The following is an 11,733-nucleotide window of genomic DNA, read 5'->3' as shown; positions in this document are numbered from 1 at the left end:
GTAGCTTCTATTCTTTGTTGTTGTTGTTATCCAAACTTTTTCTTCTTTGCTTTTGGTGTTTCAATCATTCTGTTGCTAAAATGTCAAACAGCATCTAACAGACTATGTTGTGGATGCTAATTTGCATATTTTCACCCCCTACCGGAAACATGGGGGGGGGAGGCACATGGAGTCACATTTCTCCAGATTTCTGCCTTTCATTTAGCACAAAACTGTCACCTCCTGCCAGAAGTTGGCAGATTGGAAGCTGGTGGGAGCCCTGATTCTGTTCCCTCTGGGAGCCAGGGCATGGACTGACTGACTGCCAATCCTCCTTTCCCTGCTCCCTAAGCAAAGTGCTTGTGCATGGGTATGTGTTCCTCAGGAAGGGCGGGTGGCACTCCTGTGAGCTAAGCCTCTAATGTGCTCTTGCCTCTTTCATGAAGGAGCCTGGCACCAATTGGTGCCATCACCCGAAGCCAGATCCTACTCACAGAGCTTAGCTGCCTACAGGACAAAACTCTGGCAGGTGGGCTCTCAATGATGGTCCAGCTTGAAGAACAGGGCAGGGAGGGCTGCCAGGCAGCTGGCCTGTGCCCCAGCTCCTATAGCACAGTCAGGGTTCTGAGCCGCTCCTCCTCCCAGCTTCCGAACCACTAGGTCCTGGCAGAAGATGACAGTTTTCAAACAATGGTGTGTGTGGACTCCCCTTCTTCAGTTTGAAATGGCTCTGTGCTAAATGGAAGGCAGAAATCTGGAGGGACATGTGAGCCACTCTATGCAACCTCATTTTTTTCCAACTCTGAGACATCTCACTTGGGGTGCCTGCCCTGCTTGCACCACCCTGGTTGTGGCCCTCGAAGTACTATTGTGAAGAAGTCATCATCACCATCATCATCATCATCACACACACACACACACACACACAGCTTTTGGGTTCCTGAAAAGTTGCCAAGCCCTCAGAGGAAATGTCAGCTGTCTGTGCTTCTGCTATGTTCTACACTGTGGCTAACTGGACCAAGGGAAGAGGACAGAAGGAGGGAGAAAAATCTCCTTTCTGGCTTCCGTGAAATAAAATACAAGTCAGCACAGACAGAATTCAGAACACAGAAAAAAATGTAGTTCAAACATTTCCCAGCAGAATGGCAGCATTTTTTACACTGGGTAGGCCAGTGACCATGAAGCATTTTAATCTCTACCATTTATGCTGGGGAAATGGGGGAGAAGAGAGAGAGGGTGTGTGTGTGTGTGCACCTGCAGGTGCCCATACTACAGATAAAGGTTAACTCTCTTTAGCCCTTTCGTTCTAAAACCCCATGAGCCTAAAAATTAAAACCCCTGAATTGTGCATAACTTGGAAAAAACATGTGTTTGATGAGAATTGTCCATTCTCCCTCCATCCCTCAGTCCCTGCTTTAAACAGCTGTCCTATTGGACAGTCTGATTTTTTTTATATACAAAAGGAGTATATCACAGCTTCTTCAATTTTCATGTGAGAATAAGACTCTTAAGGACTAAAGGTTTTAGTGTGCAGTGTTCCATTTTGGCTGGAGTGTCTAGGCTGCCTGCCACGTTGCTTTTTTGAACCTATAGTACTCCTCTTTGTTACAGACAACACAAGATTAAGGCAGATGTGGATCACACTTTGGCTGCACAACGCAGGCAGTCACAATGATTCTTCCCACAGATGCCTCAAAGGCCAGTAGGGCGGAGCTAGCTAGCAGTCGTCTGCCTGCTCCTTGTGGCACCCAAGGGCTCAGCTGCACTCCATTTTAAGAGTGGCACCAGCTGGGATGCGTGATAACAACGAGGCAGGGCGATCTGTTCTGAAAAGGTGGAGATTTTACGAAGAGAATAAGAGCGACATCTAATGAGCAAAATCCCAGGCAAAGAAGAACAGAACTTCTTTACTCATGGGCCCGAGGCACGCACACCTGCGTGTACTCCCTGTCTGAGGCTGGCGCACCCACTCGCACACCTGCATGCACTGCCGGCTGCAGCCACCCCCACTCCCCACAGACTTGCAGCCCCGCCCGAGGCACGCGCATCTCAGCTGGAGGCAGCCGCTTCCTAGGAAGCGCCTTGTGGCGCACGCGAGCTCACCTGCACCCGGGCCCGCGCTGCTGCGGGGCGGAGCGCTCTCTCCCGGTGGCTTGCGTCGGCCGCAGCAGCAGCAGGAGGAGGAGCTGGAGCTGGAGAGCTCCTTCGCCAGGCGTGCTGCAGGGTGCGTGAGGGGGCGGCTGCCTCGGCGAGACACACCCCGGCGTGGGCGGCTCGGGGAGGCTGGTGCCGCGGAGCCCCCTGCCCCAGAGGTAACGTGCCCGGGAGCTTGGTAGTGGGGGCCAGCAGCTCCACCCCGGTCGCTCGCGCTCCTCCGCCTGTCGTCGCCCACCCCCACCCAGCTCCTCGTCAGGCTCCCTCCACGCACCCGCCCTTTGTCCTCCGTGTGACTCTCTTCGCGTCCCTCCTGCCAGGCGCGCGAGGGCTGCGCAGAGCTGAGCCCGGCTGGGGGGCGTGCTGGGGGCTCAGCCACCGCTTTTGTGCCGGGCCCGAGACAGTGCCCGGGGGGGTCTGAAAGGCCTTCGATGCGCTCGCAGTGCGAACAGGTCCCGGACCTTGGGCTGCTCTTCCAGTGGCAAAGCTGAGCCGCGGGGCGGGAGGGGGCTGGAGCAATTTGCGTTGCGCGGGTGCAGCGCGCCATTGAGCCAGCCTGTAAGCCCTGTATGTGATGGGGACGCTTCAAGCCAGGGGGTGCTTCAGCCTCCGTGCTGCTCTGTGATGTACAGGTAACAGCCGCTGTCAGTGTGCCCTGAGGAGGAGAAAAATCATCTCGTGTGAGAATGTATTTTAGCGTGTCAGGACAGGCCTCAGGCATATGCCGCTGTATAAGGCCCTGCTCAGGGCCGCATTATGACTTTCGTGGGCCCTAGGCACTTTTGCCTTCGTGGGCCCCTTCCTCCATAAAAAAATATTAACAATTATTTTTGTTAACTTTTTAAATGCTTCATTTTATTTTTTTCTGTTTTAGGCAAAATTTAATAGATTTTCGTGGGCCCTAAAGGTTTCATTTTTTTCTGATGTGAGGAAAAAAATTAAAACATTTTCTTCAACCCTAAAAGTTCATTTTTTTTCTTCTGATTTTAAAAGAAATTAAAACATTTTCGTGGGTCCCTAAAAGTATCGTGGGCCCTAGGCACTGTGCCTAATGGATAAGTCGGCCCTGGGCCTGCTACCTCTGGCGCCCTATGCTGTGTATGCCTAGGGATGGGACATTAAGCAACAGCGGGCAGTGCTGCTCCACTGGCCCCATCCTCTGGCCGCAGCGTGGGCCTCTCACTCGCCCGTGGCTTCAGTGCTGGTGGTCCCCATTTCCCAACCCTTCCTCTCCCCCCCGCCATCCACCCCTCCCGCTGGTTCAGCTAACTGTGTCCAGTCGAGTTGGCAATCCGTTGCTTCCAACAGTCTCACAGGCCCTCCCCTATAGGGTTGGGGGGACGGGGATGGTGCTGAGCTGTGTAGGGCACCAGCACGGATAGGGATGGCTGTAGTATGGTATAACAATTGAATGCTAAACTTCAGAGGCAATAGAATTAGCAGAGAAGAGATTTCTTTTGGTCTCAGATTTAAGTACATGTATTTTTACTTCTTGACAAGTTGGGGATGGGGGTTGAGGGGGAAGAAAGATTGGGAGAGTTCCTACAAAATGACAACTTCAGGGCAGAAATAGTGTCAGTCATGGTGAAAATTATATAAAAAATAAAAGCAGTTATTTGAGAGCTTGCTCATGTTGGGTCCAAGTGGGTTTGTGCATGCTGCATGCACTGCCTTTGGAAGATTTTTCTCCTAGCGGTACCCACTGTGTCAGCTGTGGAGCCCCCTGGAGACCTAATGTAGGTACTTGCCAACCAGCTGCCTGTTCAGTTCCTTCTTACTGCCACTGACTATTCTTGGAGCCTGTTCTCTTCTCTTGCTACTGCAAGTGATCCCCTAGTGGCCTTTCTCTCGTATCTGTAAGTAAAGAATTTAGAATTAGTTGAATTTCAGTAGTTGTTTCAATTGGGAGTTTCCTCCTCCTCCACCATGTTCTTGCCCTGTTAGGGTCTGGGGTGTGTGTCGGTTTCAGGAGTTCAAATAATTTGGGTTCTGTCAGAAGCCTATGCCAAGAGGAGACCTCCATGACTTCTTTAAAGTGTTTGGAGGAAGCCCATCAGACTTGAGTGCAAAATTTGTTGAAGCTTTCGCCCAAGAACCAAAAAGGAAATGAACTTTTGGCTAAAATTGATCCTTGTAGTCATGCCAGCACAAGCAGCATATGAACCAAAACCCTGCACTTCAGTGAGCAGCACACCAGCCTCTGTAAGACAGGCTGTAGCACTGAGAAAGTACTCTAGCTACAAAGACCCTTGGCATTGCCACTGGTACTGGGCCATTGCCTGGTACTGAAGATCTCCTCCAGTGCAATGCCTAGCACCACTTCCATTTGCCAGTGCCTCGCAAGAAGACAACCAATAGAGACGGCTGTCCCACTAGAGCAGTGGAGCAAGGAGGCACTAGCAGGGTGCTTCCTCCCCCATGACACCCTGTTCCAGATCTAAGGTGGCACTGTCGACTCCAGCCTCACGGGGAGATCGATTGAGCCCGGTTTTCATGTGAGTGTGTCAGGTGGAAGAATTGGACTTTGCTTCCACCATGGGCACCTTTGAGGCCAGGGAACCTTATAGCCACTACAGAGCAGTCCCCTGCATTGGCTTCAGGATTACAAAGAAGCACCTTCCAAGGGCAAGCCGGCTGTGATGCAGCACTGTTTGCCCTCACCTCAGCACCATTCCCTGGCACTGGTGCTCTCTGCATGGACTTTGTCACCATGGTTAGGATCATTGTCAGACACAGAGGTGGAATGGTAAGCCTGTAGGCAAAACTGGCACCACTCTTGGCACTGCTCTCGGTACCAATCGAGACAGGAGGGTGGCGATTGCATATGATTGTGGCAGGAGCTGTCTCAGTGGCTCTTCTGGACCCTGTGGGCTTACCACTAAGCCTGAGGACTGAGATCAAAATTGCTATCAGTCATATTGGAGGCATGACCCTTTTTGTCATGATCTGTAGCATGGGAACCTCTGTGAGGCCCGGAGATTGGTGTCCAGGTCAGCACAGAGGCTGCAACAGTGACTGGCACTGAGGCCAGCCTGGGGCCAGAAGCAATGTTGCTGCTAAATCTGTTCAATCCATGTGCGGATTTTTTTCCATCCATGTGTGGAATACAATTTTTTCGGGCACAAACACATGTGTGAATGTGCAGCAGCAGCAGAAGCAAAAAACCTTGCTGTGGGTTCTTTCCTAATCAGCTGGGCAGCATTTAAATCTCTTGAGTGTCTGCACACATTCATAGCTTACAGGGAATGCTGTCTGACAGCCAGTGCTACTGGCATCATGCTGGGTGCATCAGTGCAGGTTGAGTGCTGTGAGCTGGAGGGACCGGAGGACCCAGTGCCTCCAGGGGCATCCTCCTCATCCTCCCCCAGTGAAGTAATGGCAGGCACATCTGCCACACAGCTGACCATGAACAAATGAGCCCAACACAAGTTGCTCAGAATTTGGGCATGGAGGCAGAGATGTCAAAGGAGACTGGCCCTATGGTTGACATTCTGGGGCCTGAAGGTCCTGTGAGTTTAGTTTTGCCTCTCATTAAGGCCATTCAAAACACTAGCAAATGCCCACTTCTCTTTCCCCTCATGTCAAAAGGGTGGAGGGGAAGTTCTTTGTGCCTTGAAAAGGGTATGGATACTCCTTCATGCACCCTCAGCTGGGCATATTGGTTGCTGTGACTGAGTAGGAGAGGCAAGAGGCAACTGAGATTGACTCCCAAGTCTGAAGAGACAAGCTTCATCTCTTTGGCAGGAAGGTGTATTCCTCTGAGGGGCTCCAGCTTTGCATTGCCAACTAACAGGCAGACCTCAGCCTCTACAGCTTTAATTCCTGGAACTCACTGTTCCAAGGAATTGCTTCCATTTGACTCAATCAGAGTTTGTGGCCATTCTCAAAGAAGGCAAGGTCATTGCAAAAAACCTCCTTGCAGGCCTCTCTGGATTCTGCTGACTTCCAACCCAATCTATGTCTACAGCTATAGCAATGAGAAATGAGCTCATGACTATAGGACTCTTACGAGATTCAGCAGATGCACTATCAAAGGGAAAGTCCTAGATCATGGCTTTACTCAACAAACAGACTAAGCTTTACAGCCTCAAAGATTTTCAGGCAGCATTGAAGTCTCTGGAGGGGCATACACCAGCCACTCAAAGGAGCTTAAGTCACAGCATAGATCTCACTACTTCTACCCTGATCATTGTATGCAGGAATAACAGGTGGAGAGCTCCTCAATCCTCAGCCTGTAAGCAAAACTTTTGAGTGCACCCTGGGATGACACACTAGACCAGATCCTTCCTTTCCTCTCCTTCCACATGGTTAATTGCATATCCTGTTTCTACCATGCATAGTCACAAATCACCTCATACCAATGGAACTTGAACGTGGTGGAATTGGGATATTCTTTCCCATTCTGTTCCTTCTCTTGGGCAACTCCTTGTGGATAGGTGTGAATGCTTGGTAGAGGAGGTCCCTCCAGAGTTCAGAGGAAAAGCACTTTCTGGCCATGGCACCATTGTAGAAGACTTACGATATCCCACTGCTACAGTACAGAATTGTCCAAAGCTGCTTGGCCATATGACTGCTTGTATGGATTACAGGATACGAGGCTGTAGCTCTGACCCCTTAAAGCTGGATGTGGCTCCCTTCTCAGCACTGGGGAGTCCAGCCTTCTCTTTCCCCTCCCCCTGTCATCCTGCAGAGCTGGAACACGCAAAATCTACTGACCTCTTCCCCCTTCCCTGGCTCTGGCAAGGAGAATATGGGGGAATGTCTTCTCCGGGAATGTCTTCTCCTTCTCAGTCAGGGGCCACATCAGTGGGGGTGGGGGGGGGGGGGTTGTTTTTTTTTGCTTCTCACTTGTGTGTGGCCCCCAGCTGATTTTTCTGTGGGTGAATGACCCCAATCCCAAAAAGGTTTCCCACTTCTGCCTTAAAGCGTGGCTGGCCTCTGTATACAGTCCAAACCAAGCCTGTCTAGACAAGGTAGTCCTACTTACACCTACAGTTAGAGACTCTTTTGTGATGGTTCATCCCACAAATGCATGCATGGAAGTGTCCTCCAGGCTCTAACTCTGATTGCCTCTAGCCACAGATGTGTCAGAGATGAGATGAGGCTTGCAACTAAGAAAACTTGGGATTCAAGGTATCAGGTTCCAGGCAGAAATTTCACTGAACATCAGTGTCTGGGAGCTAAGGGCAGTTTGCCTTGCTTGCCAGATATTTCAAGCTGAGCTAGGAGGGTGATGTGTATTGTCATTGACTGACAACACAGTTGTGAATTCTAGATAATCTGAGTGGTGCTTGCTCTTCTAGCATGTGACAGGAAGTCCTCGAGCTGTAGGACTTCTGTATTGCCTACTCAGAATAAATTGGCCAATCGTCTCACCAGGCCCTTTCATAACCAGGAGTGGTTCCTCCACCTGGATGTCATGATTGACACTTTTCAAGGGTGGGGCTTTGCTCATACAGACTGTCATAACATGGCATAACAAGAAATGTCTGCAGTTCTGTTCCTTCCTAAATTACAGCTCGGGCTTGCTTGCCGATGCCTTTCTTCTCCCTTGGAAGAGACACCTGATGTAGGCATTTCCACCTTGCCTGCTTGTACACAAGATATTGCTGAAGGTCTGACAGGAGGGAGCATCCGTGATGTTGATCGCACCAGTGAGGCCATGTCAACACTTGTTCACCATGCTTCTAGATCTGTTGTTGGTTACACCTAGAACCCCACCTTCGCTCCCTCCCAGACTTGATTACTCAGGGCATTGGCCACCTCCCCTCACAGCATGGAAATTCTGTGGCTGTCCCCTTAAGAGCTCTTGTGCTCAGTCTCTGTTATGGAGATTCTCTTGAGCAGCAGAAAACCATCCACTAGAACCACTTATTTTGCTAAGTGGAAGAGAGTCTCTATTTCATCATTGTAGAAGAACATTCAACCTTTAAACATTGGTTCCCTTCATGATGGACTATTTATTACACTTGAAACAGCAAAGCCTATTAGTGTCATCAGTAAAGATGCACCTGTCTGCCATCTTGGCTTTCTAGCCCAGTTGAACCAGCTGGTTGATTTTCACTTAGTCCATGGGTGGCCATTCCCTCAAAGGACTAAATCAATTGTTCCCTCAAGTAAGACAGCCAGTTTCGCCATGGCATCTCAACCTGATGCTGTCAAAGCTGAGGGGCCCTCTGTTTGAGCCCCTAGCTATTTGCTCTCATCTACCTTTCCTGGAAATAAAGCATTTTAGGTGGCTATAACTTCAGTCAGGTGGGTGCCTGAGCTTAAAGCCTTGACTTTTAAGTCTTACTGTACTATTTTTTTTTATAAGGACAAGGTACAGATGCAGCCACATCTAGCTTTTTCACAAAGATAGTTTTTGCAGTCACAGTTTTGATAGTCATGAGAACGAGGGCATATTTTTCTTTCCAGTGTTCTTCTCTAAGCCTTATGCTTGCAACCAGGAACAAATGCTCCAGTCCCTGCATGTGACGAGCATTGGCTTTTTACATTGAATGAGCACAGCTGTTTTTTTGGAAATCAACTCAACTCTTCATTGCAACTGTGGGGTGAATGAAGGGGGCTCCCAGTGTTGTCCCAAAGAATCTTCTCATGGATCACAGCCTATATTAGGGCATGCCACAACCTGGCAAAGATACTTGCTATTGCACTGGTGGCACACTCCAGAACAGTGCAAGCATCCTTAGCATCATTCTTGACCGGTCTCCATCCAAGACATGCAGGGTAGCAATGTGGCCATTGATCCATACCTATACATCGCTCTACGCCATTACCTAGCAAGCCAGAGATGATGCAACTTTTGGCAGAGTGATGCTGTAGTGTGATCTGTTGAACGTCAATACCTCTGCCTAGGAGATGCTTGGGAATCACCTACTTGGAATCAGCATGAGCAAACACTCAAAGAAAAAAATGGTTACTTACATTCTTCTAACTTACTCTTTGAGATTTGTTGCTCATGTCCATTCCAAGACCCACTCACCTGCTACTCTTTTGAAGTACTCTGGCAAGAAGTAACTGAAAAGATGGCAGGTTGCCAGGAACATATGTACACCATCCTGAAAGCGTGATTCCAGGATGTTCCGCAGCTGACCAAATGGGTACTGCTAAGGGAAAAGCTTTCCACATTGCATGCACACACTTACTTGGAATGGACATGAGCAAGCACTTGAACAACAGTTATGCTCGGTGTGGCTCCAAAGTTTGGGTCTTTCTCCAACAGAAGTTGATGCGATTAAAAGATATTATCTCACCCACTTTGCCTCTCTCAAGGTCAAAGTCAATTTTAGTTTTCAGGGAGTCATTTTGTACATAAATATCTCAATAGCTTGTGTAAAACAGTTACATTTTATTAAAGCCTGTTTTAGGATTAACTGTCTGGTAATTCATTGCATATATCAGATGCATAAAGAAATTATAATGATATAGGTAGCCTTTAATCTTTAGGTCCTTGCTTGGAAAACAGGTTGACACTAACTAAACAAGGTTGCTGCTGAAAGCTTCTTTGGTTGGACAGTATAAAATTAGTTAATGGGACTTGGTCTATCCACTGTTGAGTGGGTCTAAATTATAGCTTGTTTCTTTTTTGCTGTACATAATTAAAGAGCTGGTGGGCATGGTGACTGAACAGTACCATAATTTAGAGAGGGTCACACCAGAATAACGTTGAGACTTATGAGTAGGCAGTGATAAAGCATATATTACCAGTCTTGCAACTAAAGTTTTTTCCATTTGTCCATATAACACATACAAGTATTATCCAACCATTCTCTTTCATGGTTTTACCCACAAAAACTCCTGATATATTTGTTAGTCTCTAAGATGCCACAGGACTGCTCATGTATAAAATTACGGACTAACCCAGCTACCCCTCTGAGACATTATTTCATGACACTTAACTAATTAGAACTGAATAGAGCAGTATCAACACAGCAATGTTTGTGTCCTCTTATTGTTACTCTGGTGTATAAAGAGGAACTTATAAACTATTTTCTAGACTACTTTCTTTGTAGTAGAAAAATTGAAAATTAAGGCATCGATCCTGCAATGAGCTCCATGCATATAAACCTCTATTGATTTCACTGTGGTTCTATGCAGATGTCCATATGGCGATCAGCCAGTAAATAAGTTCATTTGTTTTCTGCTTACACAAATATAAAGCAGAAAATGCTTCTAGGGAGCATTATGCATAGGAAGGTAGCTAATCACAGCCAGGCTGTCATTCTTTCAGGGGTCTGAGGAGTTTGTGACTTGTGCTTCTTTAGAACAACTTAAATAGGTAGTTCAAATATGTAGTAATGCTCATAATGATGTGAACTATAATTATCTATATTGAATGAAGAGCGATTCTAAATAGTTTGGGTGAGCGTCAAGCAATGTTGCTTTCTGCTCTTCTACAGTTGTTCTAACCATACACTATCTGTGTTTTTTCAGTTCTCAAAAGGATGCATCATTCCATTCACTATGAAGATCACCAAAGTATGAATGCCAATTCAGTACCTCAACCTCACATGAAAGTATTTCTAGATTCTTTAAGTAGTCAAGGGCTAGAAGAAGTAAAGCAGTGTGTGCATTCTCCAATATCGGTATACCCACAAAGAAATCATTACATATACATGGGCAGCACTGATGTAGCAAGGTCTTGGCTAGAATTGGTGCATCCAGTTACATCTCCTCTCCAGCATCCAGCTCTAAGCTACTGTGGTCCACTGGAGAAGCAGCATGTTCAGTTGTACCATACACCGTCTCAACAAGGCTATGAAATAGAAATGCAGCAAAATCATCCGGTCAAACATGTACAACTGCAGATAGCATCTCAGCCTTCCCCTGAAGCACAACTTAAAACATCAGCCTATGAACATGAAAGAAGACTGTCATACGTTTCCCAACCTATGAAGAAAAGGAAAATTGACACATCATTAGAAGACAACTATATTAAAAATCAAGGTTATCTGCAGAAAATACCTGTTACTGTACTAACAATGCCTAGCCATACCCAACAGCAGGCTTACAATGCTATTCAACAAGAACTGCTAACAGTAGATAGCAATCAACTGTACGGACTTGCACCTGGTACAGGAACAAGTGGTCAATTGCATGATATAAAATCATGTGCAGTATGTCCTACTCCTGCAGTTTGCCCTGAAGCTCAGAATTTGGTGAATACCCCTCTTTATCAGGATGTCTGCAGTATTATTCAGATGGGTGACATGACTATGAATGTGACTAGCATTAAGTTAGAAGAAAGCAAGGATAACATTCAGGCTGTGTCAGAAACTAGAAAGAGTATACAGGAGAGTCCTGTTCCTAGTACACTGCATTTCCCAGCGCAGTTCTTAAATAAGAGTGAAAATATGTTCCTTCCTCTCGATGTACAGAGTGGAAAAGGGATGTATCAATCTGAGGAATACTGGGATGAACAATGGGTACAGGTAAGCACAAATATGAGATGTGTGTGCATGACTTCTCTGGGTCCAAACTTAGACCTTTCTGTTTTTCTGAACTATCATCAAATGGATTTCTGCTCAGGTGAATTCAGGTGAGAGAGTCTGAAACTTTAGCTGCCAAAGTGGATAAAAACATCCTGAAGTGTTTAAC

General features: G+C 47.3%; 1 protein-coding gene across 1 annotated transcript in view; it reads left to right on the top strand.

Annotated features, from left to right (window-relative positions):
• The first annotated feature begins 10,580 nt into the window (after positions 1-10,580).
• The window catches only part of LOC102449763 (transcriptional regulator QRICH1-like), a 36,171-nt gene continuing 35,018 nt past the window's right edge, over positions 10,581-11,733 (top strand). Inside the window, exon 1 of the mRNA XM_089778832.1 lies at positions 10,581-11,567. Coding sequence (XP_089634958.1) covers positions 10,581-11,567 — 987 coding nt within the window. The remainder of the gene's footprint in view (positions 11,568-11,733) is intronic.

Source organism: Pelodiscus sinensis, chromosome 1 (genome assembly GCF_052426305.1).
Source record: "Pelodiscus sinensis isolate ZL-2025 chromosome 1, ASM5242630v1, whole genome shotgun sequence".
NCBI lineage: Eukaryota > Metazoa > Chordata > Testudines > Trionychidae > Pelodiscus > Pelodiscus sinensis.
The sequence above is the reverse complement of the archived record's forward strand: the minus strand, read 5'-3'. Positions and strand labels throughout refer to the sequence as shown.